The sequence below is a fragment of the Coregonus lavaretus genome (genome assembly GCF_964263955.1).
Source record: "Coregonus lavaretus genome assembly, chromosome: 10".
NCBI classification, from domain to species: domain Eukaryota; kingdom Metazoa; phylum Chordata; class Actinopteri; order Salmoniformes; family Salmonidae; genus Coregonus; species Coregonus lavaretus.
The window spans coordinates 8,114,836-8,141,654 of record NC_139997.1 but is presented as its reverse complement, the minus strand read 5'-3'; the positions used below and the strand labels follow the sequence as shown (position 1 = coordinate 8,141,654).

Genomic DNA, 26,819 nt, shown 5'->3' with positions numbered 1-26,819 from the left:
CATCCACGACCCATTTTCAATGCCCTGGCTGAGGGAAGGAGGTTCTCACCCAAGATTTGACGGTACATGGCCCCGTCCATCGTCCTTTTGATGCGGTGAAGTTGTCCTGTCCCCTTACCAGAAAAACACCCCCAAAGCATAATGTTTCCACCTCCATGTTTGACGGTGGGGATGGTGTTCTTGGGGTCATAGGCAGCATTCCTCCTCCTCCAAACACGGCGAGTTGAGTTGATGCCAAAGAGCTCAATTTTGGTCTTATCTGACCACAACACTTTCACCCAGTTCTCCTCTGAATCATTCAGATGTTCATTGGCAAACTTCAGACGGGCCTGTATATGTGCTTTCTTGAGCAGGGGGACCTTGCGGGCGCTGCAGGATTTCAGTCCTTCACGGCGTAGTGTGTTACCAATTGTTTTCTTGGTGACTATGGTCCAAGCTGCCTTGAGATCATTGACAAGATCCTCCCGTGTAGTTCTGGGCTGATTCCTCACCGTTCTCATGATCATTGCAACTCCATGTGAGATCTTGCATGGAGCCCCAGGCCGAGGGAGATTGACAGTTCTTTTGTGTTTCTTCCATTTGCGAATAATCGCACCAACTGTTGTCACCTTCTCACCAAGCTGCTTGGCGATGGTCTTGTAGCCCATTCCAGCCTTGTGTAGGTCTATAATCTTGTCCCTGACATCCTTGGAGAGCTCTTTGGTCTTGACCATGGTGGAGTGTTTGGAATCTGATTCATTGATTGCTTCTGTGGACAGGTGTCTTTTATACAGGTAACAAACTGAGATTAGGAGCACTCCCTTTAAGAGTGTGCTCCTAATCTCAGCTCGTTACCTGTATAAAAGACACCTCGGAGCCAGAAATCTTTCTGATTGAGAGGGGGTCAAATACTTATTTCCCTCATTAAAATGCAAATCAATTTATAACATTTTTGACATGCGGTTTTCTGGATTTTTTTGTTATTCTGTCTCTCACTGTTCAAATAAACCTACCATTAAAATTATAGACTGATAATTTCTTTGTCAGTGGGCAAACGTACAAAATCCATCTGTCCATGTGTTTAAGATACAGCCCCCCTGTTGTGATTTTAGATACAGCCCCCTCGTTGTGTTTTAGATGCAGCCCCCTCGTTGTGTTTAGATGCAGCCCCCTCGTTGTGTTTTAGATGCAGCCCCCTCGTTGTGTTTTAGATGCAGCCCCCTCGTTGTGTTTTAGATACAGCCCCCTCGTTGTGTTTTAGATGCAGCCCCCTCGTTGTGTTTTAGATACAGCCCCCTCGTTGTGTTTTAGATGCAGCCCCCTCGTTGTGTTTTAGATACAGCCCCCTCGTTTTGTTTTAGATGCAGCCCCCTCGTTGTGTTTTAGATGCAGCCCCCTCGTTGTGTTTTAGATGCAGCCCCCTCGTTGTGATTTAGATGCAGCCCCCTCGTTGTGTTTTAGATACAGCCCCCCTCGTTGTGTTTTAGATACAGCCCCCCTCGTTGTGATTTAGATGCAGCCCCCTCGTTGTGTTTTAGATGCAGCCCCCTCGTTGTGTTTTAGATACATCCCCCTCATTGTGTTTTAGATGCAGCCCCCTCGTTGTGTTTTAGATGCAGCCCCCTCGTTGTGTTTTAGATGCAGCCCCCTCGTTGTGTTTTAGATGCAGCCCCCTCGTTGTGTTTTAGATGCAGCCCCCTCGTTGTGTTTTAGATACAGCCCCCCTCGTTGTGATTTAGATGCAGCCCCCTCGTTGTGTTTTAGATGCAGCCCCCTCGTTGTGTTTTAGATACATCCCCCTCGTTGTGTTTTAGATGCAGCCCCCCTCGTTGTGATTTAGATGCAGCCCCCTCGTTGTGTTTTAGATGCAGCCCCCTCGTTGTGTTTTAGATGCAGCCCCCTCGTTGTGTTTTAGATGTAGCCCCCTCGTTGTGATTTAGATACAGCCCCCTCGTTGTGTTTTAGATGTAGCCCCCTCGTTGTGATTTAGATGCAGCCCCCTCGTTGTGTTTTAGATGCAGCCCCCTCGTTGTGTTTTAGATACATCCCCCTCGTTGTGTTTTAGATGCAGCCCCCTCGTTGTGTTTTAGATGCAGCCCCCTCGTTGTGTTTTAGATGCAGCCCCCTCGTTGTGATTTAGATGCAGCCCCCTCGTTGTGTTTTAGATGCAGCCCCCTCGTTGTGTTTAGATACAGCCCCCTCGTTGTGTTTTAGATACAGCCCCCTCGTTGTGTTTAGATACAGCCCCCTCGTTGTGTTTTAGATACAGCCCCCTCGTTGTGTTTTAGATGCAGCCCCCTCGTTGTGTTTAGATACAGCCCCCTCGTTGTGTTTTAGATGCAGCCCCCTCGTTGTGTTTAGATACAGCCCCCTCGTTGTGTTTTAGATACAGCCCCCTCGTTGTGTTTTAGATGCAGCCCCCTCGTTGTGTTTTAGATGCAGCCCCCTCGTTGTGTTTTAGATGCAGCCCCCTCGTTGTGTTTTAGATACAGCCCCCTCGTTGTGTTTTGTCTGATGAGTTTGTTTATGTGTACGTCTCTGCAGGTGGTCTGTGTCTGGACCTGAAGGGGATGTACATCAGAGACATGACGTACTGTGTGACTCTGGATGGCTTTGCTGTGGTGCTGGATGATGGCAGGCTGGGGTTCATCACTCCTGTAGCCAACAGGATCACCGCAGACGTAAGAACTGTGGGAGAGGTTTGTGTGTGTGTGCTTTGCTGTAGTGCACACACAATGCAGCAGAGTTTTGTGAATCATGTTAAACAATGAAGCATAACGACTGTGTGATAATGTATGTGGAAAAAAAGAGATTGAAAGTGAAGGCAGAGGTGTGTGTGTGTGTGTGTGTGTGTGTGTGTGTGTGTGTGTCAGAGGGAAGAGCAGTGATCTGACTGGCCTTGTCTTCTCCAGCAGCTGCAGGGCGTCTGGGCAGCAGATGTAACAGACGGCACGTGTGTGGCAGTCAACAATAAGTACAGACTGATGACATTTGGCTGTGCCAGGTACGTGTGTCTTGGAACCGGTCTATCTTTGTGTGATTGGTGTGCAGATTGTGTGCAGCACTGTCAGAACTATTTTCTCTTTCACTCTCTCGCTCTCTCTCTTGCTCTTTCATGCTCTCTCTCTCTTGCTCTCGCTCTCTTTCACTCTCTCTCTCGCTCTTTCACTCTCTCGCGCTCTCTCTCTCTCGCTCTCTCTCTCGCTCTCTCTCTCACTCTCTCTCTCTTGCACTCTCTCTCTCTCTCTCTCACTCTCTCTCTCTCTCTCTCTCTCACTCTCTCTCGCTCTTTCACTCTCTCGCTCTCTTTCACTCTCTCTCTCTCTCGCTCTCTTTCACTCTCTCTCTCTCGCTCGCTCTCTCGCTCTCGCTCTCGCTCTCTTTCACTCTCTCGCTCTCGCTCTCTCACTCTCTCTCGCTCTTTCACTCTCTCGCTCTTTCACTCTCTCTCGCTCTCGCTCTCTTTCACTCGCTCTCTTTCACTCGCTCTCTCTCACTCTCTCGCTCTTTCACTCTCTCGCGCTCTCTCTCTCTCTCTCGCTCTCTTTCACTCACTCTCTCTCTCGCTCTCTTTCACTCTCTCTCGCTCTCTTTCACTCTCTCTTTCACTCTCTCGCTCTCTTTCACTCTCTCTCGCTCTCTTTCACTCTCTCTTTCACTCTCTCGCTCTCTTTCACTCTCTCTCGCTCTCTTTCACTCTCTTTCACTCTCTCGCTCTCTTTCACTCTCTCTCGCTCTCTTTCACTCTCTCTTTCACTCTCTCGCTCTCTTTCTCTCTCTCTCGCTCTTTCACTCTCTCTTTCACTCTCTCGCTCTCTTTCACTCTCTCTTTCACTCTCTCGCTCTCTTTCACTCTCTCTCGCTCTCTTTCACTCTCTCTTTCACTCTCTCGCTCTCTTTCACTCTCTCTCGCTCTCTTTCACTCTCTCTTTCACTCTCTCTCTCGCTCTCTTTCACTCTCTCTTTCACTCTCTCGCTCTCTTTCTCTCTCTCTCTCGCTCTTTCACTCTCTCTTTCACTCTCTCGCTCTCTTTCACTCTCTCTTTCACTCTCTCTCGCTCTCTTTCACTCTCTCTCGCTCTCTTTCACTCTCTCTTTCACTCTCTCGCTCTCTTTCACTCTCTCTCGCTCTTTCACTCTCTCTTTCACTCTGTCTCGCTCTCTTTCACTCTCTTTCACTCTCTCGCTCTCTTTCTCTCTCTCTCTCGCTCTCTTTCACTCTCTCTTTCACTCTCTCGCTCTCTTTCACTCTCTCTCGCTCTCTTTCACTCTCTCTCGCTCTCTTTCACTCTCTCTTTCACTCTCTCGCTCTCTTTCTCTCTCTCTCGCTCTCTTTCACTCTCTCTTTCACTCTCTCGCTCTCTTTCTCTCTCTCTCTCGCTCTTTCACTCTCTCGCTCTCACTCTCTCTCGCTCTTTCACTCTCTCGCTCTCTTTCACTCTCTCTCTCTCTCGCTCTCTTTCACTCTCTCTCTCTCGCTCGCTCTCTCGCTCTCTCTCTCGCTCTCGCTCTCTTTCACTCTCTCGCTCTCGCTCTCTTTCACTCTCTTGCTCTTTCATGCTCTCGCTCTCTTTCACTCGCTCTCTTTCACTCGCTCTCTCTCACTCTCTCGCTCTCACTCTCTCGCTCTTTCACTCTCTCGCTCTCTCGCTCTCTTTCACTCGCTCTCTCTCACTCTCTCTCGCTCTCTTTCACTCTCTCTCGCTCTCTTTCACTCTCTCTTTCACTCTCTCGCTCTCTTTCACTCTCTCTCGCTCTCTTTCACTCTCTCTTTCACTCTCTCGCTCTCTTTCACTCTCTCGCTCTCTTTCACTCTCTCTTTCACTCTCTCGCTCTCTTTCACTCTCTCTTTCACTCTCTCTCGCTCTCTTTCACTCTCTCTTTCACTCTCTCTCGCTCTCTTTCACTCTCTCTTTCACTCTCTCTCGCTCTCTTTCACTCTCTCTTTCACTCTCTCGCTCTCTTTCTCTCTCTCTCTCGCTCTTTCACTCTCTCTTTCACTCTCTCGCTCTCTTTCACTCTCTCTTTCACTCTCTCGCTCTCTTTCACTCTCTCTCGCTCTCTTTCACTCTCTCTTTCACTCTCTCGCTCTCTTTCACTCTATCTCGCTCTCTTTCACTCTCTCTTTCACTCTGTCTCGCTCTCTTTCACTCTCTCTTTCACTCTGTCTCGCTCTCTTTCACTCTCTCTTTCACTCTCTCGCTCTCTTTCTCTCTCTCTCTCGCTCTCTTTCACTCTCTCTTTCACTCTCTCACTCTCTTTCACTCTCTCGCTCTCTCTCGCTCTCTCGCTCGCTCTCCCTACCCTCTTTCAGTCTGTATCTCTTGATTGTGTAATTAGCGTTCCACTGAAGCAGATAGGTGGTGGCTACGGAGGCCTGTGGTGATAATGTCAGCAGGTCACGCCTGGCTACAGAGTCCTGTACTGCTGAGGTCAGCAGGAGACAGAGAGAACCTGAGTGACAGACAGTAGATGGCAGTGATTTCAATCTCCAACCTTTCATATTCATTGAATGCTCATGTTGCCTTATTTCAGCGGTTGTTTTTCATTCAGGAAATGTAGGCTAATTGTATTGAATGATGTATTGAATCCACTGGCCGTGTTTCTCTCTGTGTTCCAGTGGCTCAGTGTTGGTGTACAGTATCGACACCACTACAGGGTCCATGCAGCTCTCCCACAAGCTGGAGCTCACCCCTAAACACTACCCTGGTATGTACAAACCCCTAAACACTACCCTGGTATGTACAAACCCCTAAACACTACCCTGGTATGTACAAACCCCTAAACACTACCCTGGTATGTACAAACCCCTAAACACTACCCTGGTATGTACAAACCCCTAAACACTACCCTGGTATGTACAAACCCCTAAACACTACCCTGGTATGTACAAACCCCTAAACACTACCCTGGTATGTACAAACCCCTAAACACTACCCTGGTATGTACAAACCCCTAAACACTACCCTGGTATGTACAAACCCCTAAACACTACCCTGGTATGTACAAACCCCTAAACACTACCCTGGTATGTACAAACCCCTAAACACTACCCTGGTATGTACAAACCCCTAAACACTACCCTGGTATGTACAAACCCCTAAACACTACCCTGGTATGTACAAACCCCTAAACACTACCCTGGTATGTACAAACCCCTAAACACTACCCTGGTATGTCTGTCTAACTACCACCTGACACTACCCCGGCATGTCTAACTACCACCTGACACTACCCCGGTATGTCTGTCTAACTACCACCTGACACTACCCCGGTATGTCTGTCTATCTACCACCTGACACTACCCCGGTATGTCTGTCTATCTACCACCTGACACTACCCCGGTATGTCTGTCTATCTACCACCTGACACTACCCCGGTATGTCTAACTACCACCTGACACTACCCCAGTACGTCTATCTACCACCTGACACTACCCTGGTACCTCTGTCTATCTACCACCTGACACTACCCCGGTACCTCTGTCTAACTACCACCTGACACTACCCCGGTACCTCTGTCTAACTACCACCTGACACTACCCCAGTACGTCTGTCTAATTACCACATGACACTACCCCGGTACGTCTGTCTAACTACCACCTGACACTACCCCGGTACGTCTGTCTAACTACCACCTGACACTACCCTGGTATGTCTGTCTAACTACCACCTGACACTACCCCGGTATGTCTGTCTAACTACCACCTGACACTACCCTGGTATGTCTGTCTATCTACCACCTGACACTACCCTGGTATGTCTGTCTAACTACCACCTGACACTACCCTGGTATGTCTGTCTAACTACCACCTGACACTACCCTGGTATGTCTGTCTAACTACCACCTGACACTACCCTGGTACCTCTGTCTAACTACCACCTGACACTACCCTGGTATGTCTGTCTAACTACCACCTGACACTACCCTGGTATGTCTGTCTAACTACCACCTGACACTACCCTGGTACCTCTGTCTAACTACCACCTGACACTACCCTGGTACCTCTGTCTAACTACCACCTGACACTACCCTGGTATGTCTGTCTAACTACCACCTGACACTACCCTGGTATGTCTGTCTAACTACCACCTGACACTACCCCGGTATGTCTGTCTAACTACCACCTGACACTTGCTCATGTACCTTTTATACAAACTACTCTCACACATTGGTTTTATTGTAAATAGTGTCATGTTTTGGTTTCGACTGGAAAGTGCAGGTGGTATTTAGTTCCCCTCAACACAAGCTGTGTAGAGACAGAATCAGTGGATTACATGTTATGGTATGCGTCTGCCCCCTAGTGGAAGTAAATGGTATAGAATGACAGTACAGTGTGAAATCTTATTGACCTATACATTTACATTTTAGTCATTTAGCAGACGCTCTTATCCAGAGCGACTTACAGTTAGTGAGGTTTTTTTTCTTCATACTGGATTCTAACCCACAACCCTGGCGTTGCAAACACCATGCTCTACCAACTGAGCTACATCCCTGCCGGCCATTCCCTCCCCTACCCTGGACGACGCTGGGCCAATTGTGCGCCGCCCCATGGGTCTCCCGGTCGTGGCCGGCTACGACAGAGCCTGAATTCGAACCAGGATCTCTAGTGGCACAGCTAGCACTGCGATGCAGTGCCTTAGACCACTGCGCCACTCGGGAGTCAAGTATCTATCATATCATAACCCTGAGCTCTATTTCATCATGGGAATTGTCAAGCTGGAGACCCTGCAACCTATCTATGTCAACAAGTGGTGAAACAAGCGGTGTACTCTCATACCCGTTTCATACTGCCGAGCGTAGCTGTACTGTGCTGGTCTAGAAATGTTGCAGGAGTTAGGCCGGAAAAAACAATGTGAGAAGAATATATCCAGGAACCGTACGGTTTGGTTCAACAGGATTGCGTTAAAAGGGTATTTAACAAAACCTCCTTACTACAGAAAATATTCCTGTCTGACCTGTCATGTCCGTTTCTCCTCTCCTCCTCAGACGTGTGGAACAAGACGGGCGCGGTAAAGCTGATCCGCTGGTCCCCCGACTACAGTGTTGCCATGGTGACCTGGGAGTGCGGGGGGCTGTCTCTGTGGAGTGTGTTCGGAGCCCACCTCATCTGTACCCTGGGGGAGGACTTCGCGTGAGTGATGCCTTCTTCAAGTAGTACTCTAGCCTATAGCACAATTACCTCTGCAGTTCAGTCAGCTACACGGTTGTAGATGGATAGACGCAACTTTATTTGCCTTCAAAAGGGAATTTGTCTCCCACATATAAAAGCATTGGCAATGTAGAAAACAGATTCAGACCCTTTCACATTTTCCACATTTTGTTACTTTACAGCCTGATTCTAAAATGGATTAAAAAATGTTTTCCCTCATCAATCTACACACAATACCCCATCATGACAAAGCGAAAACAGGTTTTTAGAAATTTTTGCAAATGTATAAAAAAATTAAAATGTATCACATTTACATACGTCCACCTGTGGTAAATTCAATTGATTGGACATGATTTGGAAAGGCACACCTGTCTATATAAGGTCCCACAGTTGACAGTGCATGTCAGAGCAAAAACCAAGTCGTGAGGTCGAAGGAATTGTCAGTAAAGCGCAGAGACAGGATTGTGTCGAGGCACAGATCTGGGGAAGGGTACCAAAAAATGTCTGCAGCATTGAAGGTCCCCAAGAACACAGTGTCCTCCATCATTCTGAAATTGAAGAAGTTTGGAACCACCAAGACTCTTCCAAGAGCTGGCCGCCCGGCCAAACTGAGCAATCGGGGGAGGTGGCCTTGGTCAGGGAGGTGACCAAGAACCTGATGGTCACTCTGACAGAGCTCTAGAGTTCCTCTGTTGAGATGGGAGAACCTTTCAGAAGGACAACCATCTCTGCAGCACTCCACCAATTAGGCCTTTATGGTAGAGTGGCCAGACGGAAGCCACTCCTCAGTAAAAGGCACATGACAGCCCGCTTGGAGTTTGCCAAAAGGCACCTAAAGGACTCTCAGACCATGAGAAACAAGATTCTCTGGTCTGATGAAACCAAGATTCAGAGCGCTCAGGACCTCCGACTGGGGCGATGGTTCACCTTTCAACAGGACAACGACCCTAAGCACACAGCCAGTACAACGACCCTAAGCACACAGTCAAGACAATGCAGGAGGGGCTTCGGGACAAGTCTCTGAATGTCCTTGAGTGGCTCAGCCAGAGCCCGGACTTGAACCCGATCAAACATTTCTGGAGAGACCTGAAAATAGCTGTTCAGCGACGCTTTCCATCCAACCTGACAGAGCTTGAGAGGATCTGCAGAGAAGAATGGGAGAAACTCTCCAAACACAGGTGTGCCAAGCTTGTAGCGTCATACCTAAGAAGACTCAAGGCTGTAATCGCTGCCAAAGGTGCTTCAACAAAGTACATAGTAAAGGGTCTGAATACTTGTGTAAATGTCATATTTCAGTTTTACATTTTTTATAAATTTGCACACATTTCTAAAAACCTGTTTTTGCTTTGTCATTATGGGGTATTGTGTGTAGATTGATTGGGGGGGGGGCCTATTTTAATCAATTTTTAGAATAAGGCTGTAACATAACAAAATGTTTAAAAAGTGAAGGGGTCTGAATACTCTCCGAAATGCACTGTAGATGTAAACATTCCATACAACAAAAACAAGACCTCGGTACAGACTGAAGATGGCGCTCTTTCATTGATTTCTTATAGTGTGCATAATATTCTGCCGTCCCATCTCTCTCCAGGTATCGGTCAGACGGCACTAAAAAGGACCCTATAAATATCAGCTCAATGTGCTGGGGAGCAGAGGGCTACCACCTGTGGGTCATCACCAGCAGAGAGGAAGCGGAGCTAGTAGAGAACATGGAGGAGGCTCCTCCCCAGACCCAGCAGGCTTCCATATTGCAGTTCCACTTCATCAAGAGCGCCCTCACTGTCAACCCCTGCACGGTGAGGTTATGGACATGCACACTCACACACACCTGCAACCCACTTACAGTGCCTCAGAAAGTATTCACACCCCTTGACTTTTTCCACATTTTGTTGTGTTACAAAGTGGGATTAAAAATGTATTTAATTGTCATTGTTTGTCAACGATCTACACAAAATACTTTAATGTCGACGTGGAAGAAAAATTATTTATATATATATATACAGTGGGGGAAAAAAAGTATTTAGTCAGCCACCAATTGTGCAAGTTCTCCCACTTAAAAAGATGAGAGGCCTGTAATTTTCATCATAGGTACACATCAACTATGACAGACAAAATGAGGAAAAAAAATCCAGAAAATCACATTGTAGGATTTTTTATGAATTTATTTGCAAATTATGGTGGAAAATAAGTATTTGGTCACCTACAAACAAGCAAGATTTCTGGCTCTCACAGACCTGTAACTTCTTCTTTAAGAGGCTCCTCTGTCCTCCACTCGTTACCTGTATTAATGGCACCTGTTTGAACTTGTTATCAGTATAAAAGACACCTGTCCACAACCTCAAACAGTCACACTCCAAACTCCACTATGGCCAAGACCAAAGAGCTGTCAAAGGACACCAGAAACAAAATTGTAGACCTGCACCAGGCTGGGAAGACTGAATCTGCAATAGGTAAGCAGCTTGGTTTGAAGAAATCAACTGTGGGAGCAATTATTAGGAAATGGAAGACATATAAGACCACTGATAATCTCCCTCGATCTGGGGCTCCACGCAAGATCTCACCCCGTGGGGTCAAAATGATCACAAGAACGGTGAGCAAAAATCCCAGAACCACACGGGGGGACCTAGTGAATGACCTGCAGAGAGCTGGGACCAAAGTAACAAAGCCTACCATCAGTAACACACTACGCCGCCAGGGACTCAAATCCTGCAGTGCCAGACGTGTCCCCCTGCTTAAGCCAGTACATGTCCAGGCCCATCTGAAGTTTGCTAGAGTGCATTTGGATGATCCAGAAGAGGATTGGGAGAATGTCATATGGTCAGATGAAACCAAAATAGAACTTTTTGGTAAAAACTCAACTTGTCGTGTTTGGAGGACAAAGAATGCTGAGTTGCATCCAAAGAACACCATACCTACTGTGAAGCATGGGGGTGGAAACATCATGCTTTGGGGCTGTTTTTCTGCAAAGGGACCAGGACGACTGATCCGTGTAAAGGAAAGAATGAATGGGGCCATGTATCGTGAGATTTTGAGTGAAAACCTCCCATCAGCAAGGGCATTGAAGATGAAACATGGCTGGGTCTTTCAGCATGACAATGATCCCAAACACACCGCCCGGGCAACGAAGGAGTGGCTTCGTAAGACTCATTTCAAGGTCCTGGAGTGGCCTAGCCAGTCTCCAGATCTCAACCCCATAGAAAATCTTTGGAGGGAGTTGAAAGTCTGTTGCCCAGCGACAGCCCCAAAACATCACTGCTCTAGAGGAGATCTGCATGGAGGAATGGGCCAAAATACCAGCAACAGTGTGTGAAAACCTTGTGAAGACTTACAGAAAACGTTTGACCTGTGTCATTGCCAACAAAGGGTATATAACAAAGTATTGAGAAACTTTTGTTATTGACCAAATACTTATTTTCCACCATAATTTGCAAATAAATTCATAAAAAATCCTACAATGTGATTTTCTGGAAAAAAAATTCTCATTTTGTCTGTCATAGTTGACGTGTACCTATGATGAAAATTACAGGCCTCTCTCATATTTTTAAGTGGGAGAACTTGCACAATTGGTGGCTGACTAAATACTTTTTCCCCCACTGTATATATACTTTATTTTATTTTTTTTACAATTAATGGAAAATAAAACACTATCTTGATTAGATAAGTATTCAACCTTGAGTCAATACATGTTAGAATTATTTGCCCATTTTTCTTAAAAAAATTATTCAAGCTCTGTCAAGTTGGATGTTGATCATTGCTAGACAGCCATTTTCAAGTCTTGCCCTAGATTTTCAAGCCGATTTTAAGTCAAAACTGTAAATAGGCCGCTCAGGAACATTCAATGTCGTCTTGCTAAGCAAGGCCTTGTGTTTTAGGTTAATGTCCTGCTGAAAGGTGAATTTGTCTCCCAGTGTCTGTTAGAAAGCAGACTGGACCAGGTTTTCCTCTAGGACTTTGCCTGTGCTTAGCTCTATTGTTTCTTTTTATCCTAAAAAAATCCCTAGTCCTTGCTGATGACAAGCTTATCCATAATGTGATGCAGCCACCACCATGCTTGGAAAATATGAAGTGTTACTCGGTGACGTGTTGGATTTAACGCTTTGTATTCAGGACAAAAAGTTCATTTATTTGCCACATTTTTTGCAGTATTTCTTTAGTGCCTTATTGCAAACAGGATGCATGTTTTGGAATATTTGTATTATGTACAAGCTTCCTTCTTTTCACTCTGTCATTTATGTTAGTATTGTGGAGTAACTACAATGTTGTTGATCCATCCTCAGTTATCTCTTATCACAGCCATTAAATTCAGTAACTGTTTTAAAGTCACCATTGGCCTCATGGTGAATTACCTGAGTGGTTTCTTTCCTCTCCGGCAACTAAGTTAGGAAGGGCGCATGTATCTTTGTAGTGACTGGGTGTATTGATACACCATCCAAAGTGTAATTAATTACTTCACCATGCTCAAAGGGATATTCAATATCTGCTTTTTTGTTTGACCTCCCTGGTCTTTGTGGTTGAATCTGTGTTTGAAATTCACTGCTCGACTGAGGGACCTTACAGATAATTGTATGTGTGGGGTACAAAGATGGGGTAGTCATAAAAAAAAAAAAAATGTTAAACACTATTATTGCACACAGAGTGAGTCCATGCAACATATGTGACTTGTTAAGCACATTTTTACTCCCAAACTTATTTAGGCTTGCCATAACAAAATGGTTGAACGCTTATTGACTCAAGACATTTCAGCTTTTCATTTTTTATTAATTTGTAAACATTTCTAAAACCATAATTTAACTTTGACATTATGGGCCAGTGACAAAAATAATCTAAATTTACTAAATGTTTTATTCAGGCTGCAACACATCAAAATGTGGATAAAGTCCAGGGGTGTGAATACTTTCTGAAGGCACTGTATATTGTGGTGTATAATACACAAGTGTACGAAAAAGTGATGTATTCTGCATAGTCTTTTATATGAGGAATAATGAGTACCTGTTGTCTCCAGAATAACCAGGAGCAGGTGTTACTGCACGGGGAGGACCGTCTCTACCTAACCTGTGGTGACCCCACCCAGCTCCCCTCTAGCAGCTCAGAGAGCCCCCACCCCCATAACCTCCCCCACGGCGGGGAGGGCAGCCCCCCCCACCACCCCTCCACCCCCTCACCCAACTCTACCTCTCAGGGACTCAGCACTTTACTGGGACACAAGCACTGGCACGTTGTCCAGGTAAAACCTCATACGCACTTCTTAGTTGGCTATCTATCTCAAGTTTAATCGTTTTTTTAAATTATGTAAAAGTGTACAATTTATAGTCTAAGAATCCCCTTCAGATTTAGCGTTGATATGAGTTGTATTATCATGTCAGTAATACTCTCTCTCGTAGATTCACAGTACATACCTAGAGAACAACTGGCCTATACGGGTGAGTCAGTGTGGGAAATACTTCTACGTGTGTGTGTCTGAGATTGATTGTAGCCCAGCTATATAAAACATTAGCCTGAGTAGGTAAATCAATAACGTTTGTCCAATATGTCCTCGTTCACTTTGCAGCTATAGATACAGTAGGATCATGAATGAGGCTGTGTGTGTGTGTGTGTGCCTGTGTCTGTCTGTCTGTCTGTGTGTGTGTGTGTGTGTGTGTGTGTCTAGTAAATGTATCTATTGATGTCCCTGTGCGTCTCTAGTTTGCAGCCATAGACACAGCAGGCCAGTGCATAGCGGTAGCAGGGAGACGTGGATTTGCACATTACTCCATGTCCACCAGGAAATGGAAGTTGTTTGGGAACATCACTCAGGAGCAGAACATGACCGTTACAGGGGGGCTGGTCTGGTGGAATGGCTTTGTTGTTGTTGCCTGTTACAACTTCATCGACCAGCAAGAAGAGGTGAGACAATACAACACAATACAACACAACACAACACGACACGACACGACACGACACAATACGACATGACACAACACAATAAACTAATGGTCAAAAGTTTTAGAACACCTACTCATTCAAGGGTTTTTCTTTATTTTTTACTATTTTCTACACTGTAGAATAATAGTGAAGACATCAAAACTATGAAATAACATATGGAATCATGTAGTAACCAAAAAAGTGTTAAAGAAATCAAAATATATTTTATATTTGAGATTCTTCAAATAGCCATCCTTTGCCTTGATGACAGCTTTGCACACTCGTGGCATTCTGTCAACCAGCTTCACCTGGAATGCTTTTCCAACAGTCGTGAAGGAGTTCCCACATATGCTGAGCATTTGTTAGCTGCTTTTCATTCACTCTGTGGTCCAACTCATCCCATACCATCTCAATTTGGTTGAGGTCGTCACCAGCAAAGCATCCCCACACCATAACACCACCTCCTCCATGCGTTACGGTGGGAAATACACATGCGGAGATCATCCGTTCACCCACACCGCGTCTCACAAAGACACGGTGGTTGGAACCAAAAATCTAAAATTTAGACTCCAGACCAAAGGACAAATTTCCACTGGTCTATTGTCCATTGCTCGTGTTTCTTGGCCCAAGCAAGTCTCTTCTTATTATTGGTGTCCTTTAGTAGTGGTTTCTTTGCAGAAATTCAACTATGAAGGCCTGATTCACACAGTCTCCTCTGAACATTTGATGTTGAGATGTGTCTGTTACTTGAACTCTGTGAAGCATTTATTTGGGCTGCAATTTCTGAGGCTGGTAACTCGAATGAACTTATCCTCTGCAGCAGAGGTAACTCTGGGTCTTCCATTCCTGTGGCGGTCCTCATGAGAGCCAGTTTCATCATAGTGCTTGATGGTTTTTGCGACTGCACTTGTAGAAACGTTCAAAGTTCTTAAATGTACCGTATTGACTGACCTTCATGTCTTAAAGTAATGATGGACTGTCGTTTCTCTTTGCTTATTTGAGCTGTTCTTGCCATAATATGGACTTGGTCTTTTACCAAATAGGACTATCTTCTGTATACCCCCCCCTACCTTGTTACAACACAACTGACTGGCTCAAACGCATTAAGAAGGAAAGAAATTCCACAAATTAACTTTTAAGAAGGCAAACCTGTTAATATAAATTCATTCCAGGTGACTACCTCATGAAGCTGGTTGAGAGAATGCCAAGAGTGTGCAAAGCTGTCATCAAGGCAAAGGGTGGCTATTTGAAGAATCTCAAACATAAAATATATTTTGATTTGTTTAACACTTTTTTGGTTACTACATGATTCCATATGTGTTATTTCATAGTTTTGATGTCTTCACTATTATTCTACAATGTAGAAAATAGTAAAAATAAAGAAAAACCCTTCAATGAGTAGGTGTTCTAAAACTTTTGACCGGTAGTGTACAATACACGACACGACACAATACGACACGACCGAACACAATACAATACGACACGACACAATACAATATGACACAACAGGATACAACACGCCAGGACAGGACACAGATAACTGACAATCCAGCACAATACCCCCCTTTTTTCACTACACCCTATTCTCATTGTGTTTAGATGAAATGTAGAGGGATGAATTGTAGACTGACTGACTGACTGACTGACTGACTGACTGACTGACTGACTGACTGACTGACTGACTGACTGATTGAGAGACGAAAAGAACAACAGTATTGAATGTTTCTCCTGTCCTCCTGGCTAGCTGTGACTTTATCTGATTGGTAGATATATACAGTAGATGTAATGATTGTGCTATTTCTCCCTGGCTAGCTGCGTCTGTACCTGCGGTCGTCTAACCTGGATAATACCTTCTCATCCATCACCAAGCTGCACTCTGACACTCTGCTGCTCAACGTGTTCAGAGACATGATCATCCTCTTCAGAGCAGACTGCTCCATCTGCCTCTACAGCATTGAGAGGAGGCATGACGGGTAGGCTGATACACACAGTGCTGAGGACAGGCACAGGCATGCACACCCACTCATACTCAACAAACAAAATCTCTCTCACTCTCACACACAACATTACTAGCAGGACAGGACAGGTACTGAATGTCACCTGACCGAGAAGGTCTCAGACAGTAATCAATACTGTTGTGAAGAGAAAGTCAGGTGGGGAAAAACCCAATAATACTTATCACATGATGGGATTTTTTACTTCAGCTCATGAAACATGTTACCAGTGTAGATACGAAAATAAAGAGAGTTTACACAAATAAGGAAGTAAGATAAAGTGACAAGATGTCATAGTAACCTACAAAACAGTTGGTTTGGTTTGGGCCTTAACTGGGGTTGCGCTTTACAACTGACCAATACAGTGAATGCTACTAGTAGTGTATTGATTGTGTTTCCCTCTATCGCTCCTGTGTGTGTGCGTCTCTCTCCGTAGGCCCAATCCGTCAGCTAGTGTTGAGCTGCTTCAGGAGGTGTCCATGTCTCGCTACATTCCTCATCCTGCACTGGTGGTGTCTGTCACTCTCACCTCCGTACGCACAGAGACCGGCATCACGCTCAGAGCCCCACAGCAGGTACACACACAGACACACACTCTCACCTCCGTACGCACGGAGACCGGCATCACGCTCAAAGCCCCACAGCAGGTACACACACAGACACACACCCTCACCTCCGTACGCACAGAGACGGGCATCACGCTCAGAGCCCCACAGCAGGTAGGATTCAATACACCTTTCCCACCGTGAACACGACACCTCAGTGTACTTCTCTCCCACTGACCCTCCCCCTCCTAGCACTTTTCTTTAACTCTTACTAAAGTGGCTATTTTCAAGAAGGTTTTTACTTACAGTGATCGTGATATGTGTGGTTGGTTTAACCTACCTTAATTCTATGTACTGAGTTGCTCTGGATAACAACGTCTGCTAAAGGATTCAAATGTAAATGTATTAATGTTTGTGTGTCCCTCTGTGCCCGTGACAGGCCTGTATGGCAGACAGCATCATACTGAACCTGGCAGGCCAGCTAATCATGTTACAGAGAGACCGTTCTGGACCACAGTTACAAGAGAAGGAAGACCAGAAGAAACTGGTGAGTCCCAGTCACATCCCCTATTCACCTCCTAGCAGGGTTGGGGTCAATTACATTTCAATTCAGTCAAGTGTACTTCCTGAATGGAAATGGATTTGACCCCAAGCCTTCCCCCTATTGATAGTTGTCTTGGATTGTCAGGTTATAATATATCTAACAATAGGAAATAATCATTACACCCAGCAACCAGTCACTTCATTATTGATTAATTATTTGTATCATAAATGATACATTATATATTGTAGTTCTAGTGTGTGTGTGTGTGTGAGAGAGAGGTTGTTATGGTGTGTAACTCTCTCTCCCTCCAGCTGATGTTCTGTCCTCCAGTGGTTCTGGCCCAGTATGTAGAGAATGTGTGGACGACGTGTCGTAGTAGCGGGAAGAAGCGCCACCTACTGGAGGCTCTGTGGTTGTCGTGTGGAGAGGCTGGGATGAAGGTATGTTGCTGCTTCATACTGCTATCTGTTTTTACTACTTATGTTGTGGATTATTGTCATTTTTGTTGTTGTCTGTAAATGGACAAATAAATTAACTAAACGTTGTCTTTGCTGGCTGCAATGATTCTACAAACCTAATTTCCTTATATGATGTTCTGTTATCTTATCTGAAGGTGTGGCTCCCCCTGTTCCCTCGTGACCATCGTAAGCCCCACTCCTTCCTGTCCCGCCGCATCATGCTCCCCTTCCACATCAACATCTACCCCCTGGCCGTGCTGTTTGAAGACGCCCTGGTGCTGGGGGCCTCCAACGAGACTGTGCTCTATGATGGACTGCAGGTAGGGAGGAGGAGGATTATTGTAGTAGTAGTTATTATATTAGTAGTATTCCCTGGTGCTGGGGGCATCTAATGAGACTGTGATCTATGACAGCCTGCAGGTAGGGAGTAGTAGTAGTTATTATAGGAGGAGGAGTAGTAGTAGTAGTAGTAGTAGTAGTAGTAGTAGTAGTAGTTATTATAGGAGGAGTAGTAGTAGTAGTTATTATAGGAGGAGTAGTAGTAGTAGTAGTAGTAGTTATTATAGTAGTAGTAGTAGTAGTTATTATAGGAGGAGTAGTAGTTGTTATAGTACATTTACATTTACATTTTAGTCATTTAGCAGACGCTCTTATCCAGAGCGACTTACAGTTAGCACATACATTATTTTATCGAACCCACAACCCTGGCGTTGCAAACGCCATGCTCTACCAACTGAGCTACATCCCCTGCCGGCCATTCCCTCCCCTACCCTGGACGACGCTGGGCCAATTGTGCGCCGCCCCATGGGTCTCCCGGTCGCGGCCGGCTACGACAGAGCCTGGATAGTAGTAGTATTCCCTGGTGCTGGGGGCCTCCATTGAGACCTTGCTCTATGATGGCCTGCAGGTACTGTAGTAGGAGTGTTTGGGTCTGGGTGGGATAGCTCGGAGCATCTGCTCTTTTCTATCCATTGTTTAGAGCTTTGATTGGTTGGCTTGGTGTAGGAGGAGCATAATGGTCAAGGCATTTGTGTCAGAGATCTGAAACTATTTTTCTAGCTGTATGTTCACTTTATTTCAGGGAAAGCGAGTCAGTGGGCAGATAAGAGGTTTAGAGATACGAATATATATTTTTTATATTTTCTCCAGGGTCCCAGAGAGGGCTGGGAGTCACTAGAGGGGGTGTTCCCCTATTGCACTGTGGAGAGGACCTCCCAGATCTACCTCCACCACATCCTGAGGCAACTCCTGGTCCGTAACCTGGGGGAGCAGGCCCTTCTCCTGGCCCAGTCCTGCGCAGCTCTCCCCTACTTCCCCCATGTCATGGAGCTCATGGTCCACGTGGTGCTGGAGGAGGAAGCCACCTCCCGGGAGCCCATCCCCGACCCGCTGCTGCCAACCGTGGCCAAGTTCATCACCGAGTTCCCCCTGTTCCTCCAGGTAAGAGAGAGAGATGTTGATGGAGTGGTTAATGGATGTCGCCTAGTCTAGGACATTAAAGGTCCTGAGTTGTGTTCCAAATAGCATCCTATCACTACTTTTCACCTGGGCTCATAGAGCTTGTAGTATTTGATTAGGATCCCCATTACTACTCTGGGCCTAATGTAGCTCCGCCTGTGTGGTCCTGCTCCAGACAATCGTGCACTGCGCCAGGAAGACAGAGTTCGCCCTGTGGAACTACCTGTTTGCTGCCGTGGGCAACCCCAAGGATCTGTTTGAGGAGTGTCTGATGGCTCAGGACCTGGACACAGCTGCATCCTATCTCATTATACTACAGGTAAACACTTATCCACCTGGATACAGCTGCATCCTATCTCATTATACTACAGGTAAACACTTATCCACCTGGATACAGCTGCATCCTATCTCATTATACTACAGGTAAACACTTATCCACCTGGACACAGCTGCATACTATCTCATCATACTACAGGTAAACACTTATCCACCTGGACACAGCTGCATCCTATCTCATTATACTACAGGTAAACACTTATCCACCTGGACACAGCTGCATCCTATCTCATTATACTACAGGTAAACACTTATCCACCTGGACACAGCTGCATCCTATCACATCATACTACAGGTAAACACTTATCCACCTGGATACAGCTGCATACTATCTCATTATACCACAGGTAAACACTTATCCACCTGGACACAGCTGCATCCTATCCCATTATACTACAGGTAAACACTTATCCACCTGGATACAGCTGCATCCTATCACATCATACTACAGGTAAACACTTATCCACCTGGACACCGCTGCATCCTATCTCATTATACCACAGGTAAACACTTATCCACCTGGACACAGCTGCATCCTATCTCATTATACTACAGGTAAACACTTATCCACCTGGACACCGCTGCATCCTATCTCATTATACTACAGGTAAACACTTATCCACCTGGACACAGCTGCATCCTATCTCATTATACTACAGGTAAACACTTATCCACCTGGACACAGCTGCATCCTATCTCATTATACTACAGGTAAACACTTATCCACCTGGACACAGCTGCATCCTATCTCATTATACTACAGGTAAACACTTATCCACCTGGACACAGCTGCATCATATCTCATTATACTACAGGTAAACACTTATCCACCTGGACACAGCTGCATCCTATCTCATTATACTACAGGTAAACACTTATCCACCTGGACACCGCTGCATCCTATCTCATTATACTACAGGTAAACACTTATCCACCTGGACACCGCTGCATCCTATCTCATTATACTACAGGTAAACACTTATCCACCTGGACACAGCTGCATCCTATCTCATTATACTACAGGTAAACACTTACCCACCTGGATACCGCTGCATCCTATCTCATTATACTACAGGTAAACACTTATCCACCTGGACACAGCTGCATCCTATCACATCATACTACAGGTAAACACTTATCCACCTGGACACAGCTGCATCCTATCTCATTATACTACAGGTAAACACTTATCCACCTGGACACAGCTGCATCCTCTCATTATACTACAGGTAAACACTTATCCACCTGGACACAGCTGCATCCTATGTCATTATACCACAGGTAAACATACTCCCCTATCTCATATCGTAATAGCCAGAGGCAAACATTATTTAGAAATGTGACTGGTATCGGGGTTAGGGTTGGAGCCAGGGTTAAGGTTAGGGTTGGAGCCAGGGTTAAAGTTAGGGTTGGAGCCAGGGTTAAGGTTAGGGTTGGAGCCAGGGTTAAGGTTAGGGTTGGAGCCAGGGTTAAGGTTAGGGTTGGAGCCAGGGTTAAGGTTAGGGTTGGAGCCAGGGTTAAAGTTAGGGTTGGAGCCAGGGTTAAGGTTAGGGTTGGAGCCAGGGTTAAGGTTAGGGTTGGAGCCAGGGTTAAGGTTCGGGTTAAGGGTTAAGTAGTTAAAGGGCTTGTATTGATAATGTGACTGTTGTCCTCAGAACATGGAGGTTCCAGCAGTGAGCAGGCAACACGCTACGCTACTCTTCAACACGGCTCTGGAGCAGGGCAAGTGGGACCTCTGTCGTCACATGATCCGATTCCTCAAAGCCATTGGCTCTGGAGAGATGGAGACCCCACCCCCAACACCAACCACTCAGGTACAGGAAGGAACAAATGTATCATCGCTTTCTGTCTTCTATCGCTGTCTTTCTACCTATCTCTACTCTTGTCTCTCTTTCTGTGATTGTCAGACAATCTGACACGTTTCTTAGGAGTTAGACCTAAACATCTTAACGCTTTAGTTTTATCTATGGGGATAATGGTTGAGATGGTCTAAAACTACTGTATAGATTGAAGACTGGTCTTAAGGCTATTGCCTCCACCTCTCTATAATTGGATATAGATACCCATAACTGGCTATACGGTGTATTTCCATTTGTATAGAAGCCTGCCGTTTCAGAGGCTTACTGGATGAGTTTCCCCCTGATAATGATCTGTCCTGTCAACAGGAACCCAGTTCGACAGGGGGTTTTGAGTTCTTCAGGAACCGCAGCGTCAGTCTGTCTCAGTCAGCTGACAGCATCGCTTCTGGGAAGTTTAACCTCCAGAAGACCTTCAGCATGCCCTCTGGGCCCTCCGCTAAGGGGTACGCCACAAACACACACACACACATATTTTCTTTGACAACTCCTCTCTTTAGGGATCATAGGATCCAGAGATCCAAAGGCAGCTTTTGTTTGTTGAGTATCTAATGCAGGGGTGTCAAACGTCCGGCCCACGGGCCGGATCAGGCCCGCAAACGGGTTTAATCCGGCCCGCGAGATGATTTTGAAAAAATAATAATAATAATACTTTTGTAAAGTATAAAAATGCGCTGCAATTTTTCTATAAAATAAACTGCTGTTCCAATTGCGTCCACTGGATGGCGCAATAGCAATTGTGTTAAGCAAGCAAACTGTTTATACCGGGGCAGAGCAAGTAGGTCAAGCACGTGCAGCCAATGAGCTACTTTGTTTTGCCCGCGATATTTATTACGGCTTCTACTTTTAACATTATGTCCTTTGGCACCCTCATTGCCCCAATATGTCTCTGTCAAAAAAGAGAAAAGTGGACGCAGAGTGCAGAGTGTTCCAAGAAAAATGGTCATCCTATTTATTCACGGAATTGAATGGGAAAGCTGTATGTTTGGTGTGTTCAGAGCATGTTGCAGTGCTGAAAGAATATAACCTTCGTCGCCACTATGTGAGTCTTCATGCCGACAAATATGACAACTTTCAAGGACAGCGGAGATGAGAGAAGGTGAATGAACTGTTGGCGGGTCTGAAGAAACAGCAGTCTGTGTTTACTCACAGCCGAGACATCAGTGACGCTGCAGTGAAAGCTAGCTACCTCATTGCTAATGAAATCGCAGTGGCTTCAAAACCATTTAGTGAGGGTGAATTTGTAAAAACATGCATGATGAAGGCAGCGGAGATTGTGTGCCCTGAAAAGCGGCAGGCTTTTGCAAATATCAGCCTGACAAGAAACACAGTTGCAGACAGGATTTCCAATCTTTCAGTGGATTTGGACAGCCAGTTGAAGCAAAAAGTAAAGTCATTTATTGCGTTTTCGGTTGCAATTGATGAAAGCACGGACATTACAGATGTTGCACAACTGGCCATTTTCATCCGCGGAGTTGATGACACATTGACCGTCACCGAGGAGTTCGTGGAGTTGGTGCCGATGACAGATACAACGACAGCAGCTGATATTTTTACCGCACTCGTCGGCGCGCTGGACAGGGTCGGAGTGGACTGGTCCCGCGCTGTCAGCCTGGCTACAGATGGTGCGCCCTCAATGATCGGGAAAAAAGCAGGCGTTGTGACAAAGTTCAGAGAGAAAGTGCAATCTGCAAATGGAGGACGTGATTTTTTGACTTTTCACTGTATTTTGCACCAGGAGGCTTTGTGTTGCAAGTCATTAAAGATGGATAACGTCATGAAGGTGGTCATCCAAACTGTTAATTTCATCCGATCCAGAAGCCTGAATCACCGTTAGTTTGACAGCCTTCTCAGAGAGAAAGACCACATCTATGGCCTGCATACCACACTGAGGTAAGATGGTTAAGCCGAGGTGCTGTGCTGAGGCGTTTCTTTGATTTACGAGAAGAAATTGAACAGTTCATGGAAGAAAAGGGCAAACCAGTGTTAGAATTTCATTCCGCAGAATGGATGCAGGACCTTGCATTTATGGTGGATGTTACAGAGCACCTGAATAACTTGAACAAACAGCTGCAAGGGCGCAACAAAGTTGTCACGCAGTATTATGACAGCATACGTTCTTTCAAGTTGAAGCTGTCATTGTGGGAGACGCAACTTGCCGGTGGTGATGCAGCTCACTTCCCCTGTCTGAAAAATGTGTGCGCGACCCAACATGTGGCAGACATGAAGCGGTTCAAAGATAAAATAACGGGACTGTTACGGGAGTTTGAGCAACGCTTTCAGATTTATGTTTATATGTTTTTATGTTGATGTGCTATTGTTTTTATTTTATTTGTATATTTAACCTATTCTTGACTCTGTGGTTCTTGCACTTGTTTGGGGAACAGGATTTCATTATTTTTATCTACATTTCTGCCTGAGAAATGACACCCTGATATAGTTCTGTGATCTGTGAAACAGTTCTGTTAATCACTGAGGCATTGTGTGTTTGTGTTCTTTTTCTTTAGAATTTTCAAATAAACTTGACGTGTTTTATGATTAATAGTGATGTTGTGCTTGTACTATTTTGGACACACTGTCCTCAGGCTCCAGCTTTATGTTGTATGTTGATCGTATTAAAACAAAGAAAACAATCTGAAGTTGTTGTTTTTAAGTTATATATACCATGATTTTTCCGGTCCGGCCCATTTGGGAATAGATTTTCCTCCATGTGGCCCCTGAGCTAAAATGAGTTTGACACCCCTGATCTAATGTGTACTGAGAGATATTCTCCTCTTCTAAACCATTGTGACGTTCTCGGCTCAGTACACTGACCCCCCGTCAGCTCATTAAGGTGCAATCAGGTCCTGATTTGACTGAAAGTTTGATGGAATTGAGCCCAACTCTGGTAAATCACTGTATATACTACAGGCCTTTGTCCTCATAGCGATAACTCCTCCTCCTAGGTCTGAGAGGTGGTCTAAGGACAGTGACTGTGCAGAGAACATGTACATAGACATGATGTTGAGGCGTCACGCCCGTCACCTCCTGGAGCACGTCAGACTGAAAGAGCTGGGTTGTTTCTCTGCCCAGCTGGGCTTCGAGCTGATTGGCTGGCTGTGCCGCGAGCGCACGCGGGTGGCGCGGGTTGATGACTTCGTCATGGCGCTGAAGTGTCTCCACAAGGACTTCCTGTGGCCGTTTCCTGTCATCCCAGCCTGCTCCATCAGCTCGCCTTTCAAGAACGGACACCGCAGGACAGGTGAGCGCCAGGGTTTGTGTGCGTGTGTGCAACCCTGTGTGTGTGTGTGTGTGTTTAGATCATTGGAATACTTGTGAAAATGTGTGTGACTGCTGGGGCTGCAGGGGCTCTCTCTGTCTTAGCCTTGGCTGTCTGTCCCCATCACGCTCTGACTCATTGTGTTTTTATGCAAACTTTGTGACTGAGAATACATTTTTTTCTCAAGTCGCATTTGTTTTTTATCATTCAATTAAATCTGACCCAGTGTGTGTTCCTCCCTCTTCTTCCAGTGCTGAGCCAGCGTCTACTGAAGTCCCAGTCAATAGACAGCCTGTTGAACAGTGACATGGACACAGCGCCCCCGCAGGTCGCAGCACGCAACAGCAACCACAACCACACCTGGCTAGACGGGCTGGGGACTCTGGGGCCGGAGCCTAAAGAGATGGACACTGCCTCGTCCCACGGGGGGCCACAGACACAGGAGGCCTTCCTCTCTCCACTAACCAACAAAAGTAAGTAGTCTTCAACAGAAGATAGGAACACTTGAGACTGTCTCTCTCTTTCCCTGAGATAAAGTCAGACGGCGAACTCTCTTCTCTATCTCCCTCTCTTCTCTACCTCTCTATCTCTCTCTACCTCTTCTCTATCGCTCTACCTCTCTCTCTACCTCTTCTCTCTCGCTCTCGCTCTACCTCTCTCGCTCTACCTCTCTCTACCTCTACCTCTCACTCTCTACCTCTCACTCTACCTCTCTCTACCTCTATCACTACATCTACCTCTCTCTCTACCTCTATCGCTCTACCGCTTCTCTACCGCTCTCTCTACCTCTATCGCTCTACCGCTTCTCTATCGCTCTACCGCTTCTCTATCGCTCTACCGCTTCTCTATCGCTCTACCGCTTCTCTATCGCTCTACCGCTTCTCTATCGCTCTACCGCTTCTCTATCGCTCTACCGCTTCTCTACCGCTCTCTCTACCTCTATCGCTCTACCGCTTCTCTATCGCTCTACCGCTTCTCTATCGCTCTACCGCTTCTCTATCACTCTACCGCTTATCTATCGCTCTACCGCTTCTCTACCGCTCTCTCTACCTCTATCGCTCTACCGCTTCTCTATCGCTCTATCGCTCTACCGCTCTCTCTACCTCAATCGCTCTACCGCTGCTCTATCGCTCTACCGCTTCTCTATCGCTCTACCGCCTCTATCGCTCTACCGCTTCTCTATATCTCTATCTCTTCTCTATCGCTCTACCTCAACCTCTCGATCGTTCTACCTCTCTCTCTCAAGTGGAGGAGTGCAGTATCGGTTCTGCCACAGACCTGACAGAGACCAGCAGCATGGTGGATGGAGATTGGACCATGGTGGATGAGAACTTCTCTACACTCAGTCTGACCCACTCTGAGCTGGAACACTTCTCCATGGAGCTGGCAAACAAGGGACCACACAAGTCCCAGGTCCAGCTACGGTAAGCCTGTCCTCCCACTCATAGGAAATATATCAGTAGACAGGATTTCTAGTTCTATTTGACGTCCCAATCAGAGCAGGGTCCATTTGCATAAAACAGCTTAAGTGTTTTCCCTTAAGGGTTTACCTTAAGGAATAATTTCCTCTAACCTAAGGGAATTGTTTAAGGGTGTTGCGTAGAGCCCCTCAAACATTTCCTTAGGTAAGAGTATAATCTAAGGGTTTTATGGTAGTTTGAAGGCATGTACAGCAGAAAGAGTCTCCAATTACCACGGATGAAAGCAGGTTCACACTGAGCACATGTGACAGACGTGACAGAGTCTGGAGACGCCGTGGAGAACGTTCTGCTGCCTGCAACATCCTCCAGCATGACCGGTTTGGCGGTGGGTCAGTCATGGTGTGGGGTGGCATTTCTTTGGGGGGCCGCACAGCCCTCCATGTGCTCGCCAGAGGTAGCCTGACTGCCATTAGGTAACGAGATGAGATCCTCAGATCCCTTGTGAGACCATATGCTGGTGCGGTTGGCCCTGGGTTCCTCCTAATGCAAGACAATGCTAGACCTCATGTGGCTGGAGTGTGTCAGCAGTTCCTGCAAGAGGAAGGCATTGATGCTATGGACTGGCCCGCCCGTTCCCCAGACCTGAATCCAATTGAGCACATCTGGGACATCATGTCTCGCTCCATCCACCAACGCCACGTTGCACCACAGACTGTCCAGGAGTTGGCGGATGCTTTAGTCCAGGTCTGGGAGGAGATCCCTCAGGAGACCATCTGCCACCTCATCAGGAGCATGCCCAGGCGTTGTAGGGAGGTCATACAGGCACGTGGAGGCCACACACACGACTGAGCCTCATTTTGACTTGTTTTAAGGACATTACATCAAAGTTGGATCAGCCTGTAGTGTGGTTTTCCAC

General features: G+C 46.1%; 1 protein-coding gene across 1 annotated transcript in view; it reads left to right on the top strand.

Moving 5' to 3' along the window:
* Window positions 1-26,819, top strand: part of LOC311136446 (guanine nucleotide exchange factor subunit RIC1-like) — an 86,359-nt gene that overhangs the window by 51,601 nt on the left and 7,939 nt on the right. The window contains exons 6-25 of the mRNA XM_084170574.1: window positions 2,524-2,660; window positions 2,895-2,983; window positions 5,600-5,688; window positions 7,969-8,113; window positions 9,723-9,927; window positions 13,134-13,355; window positions 13,513-13,551; window positions 13,814-14,014; window positions 15,845-16,005; window positions 16,463-16,745; window positions 17,011-17,118; window positions 17,427-17,555; window positions 17,729-17,893; window positions 18,723-19,013; window positions 19,207-19,350; window positions 21,023-21,181; window positions 21,533-21,669; window positions 24,169-24,464; window positions 24,734-24,955; window positions 25,729-25,906. Of these exons, the coding sequence (XP_084026700.1) occupies window positions 2,524-2,660; window positions 2,895-2,983; window positions 5,600-5,688; window positions 7,969-8,113; window positions 9,723-9,927; window positions 13,134-13,355; window positions 13,513-13,551; window positions 13,814-14,014; window positions 15,845-16,005; window positions 16,463-16,745; window positions 17,011-17,118; window positions 17,427-17,555; window positions 17,729-17,893; window positions 18,723-19,013; window positions 19,207-19,350; window positions 21,023-21,181; window positions 21,533-21,669; window positions 24,169-24,464; window positions 24,734-24,955; window positions 25,729-25,906 (3,400 nt within the window). The remainder of the gene's footprint in view (window positions 1-2,523; window positions 2,661-2,894; window positions 2,984-5,599; window positions 5,689-7,968; window positions 8,114-9,722; window positions 9,928-13,133; window positions 13,356-13,512; window positions 13,552-13,813; window positions 14,015-15,844; window positions 16,006-16,462; window positions 16,746-17,010; window positions 17,119-17,426; window positions 17,556-17,728; window positions 17,894-18,722; window positions 19,014-19,206; window positions 19,351-21,022; window positions 21,182-21,532; window positions 21,670-24,168; window positions 24,465-24,733; window positions 24,956-25,728; window positions 25,907-26,819) is intronic.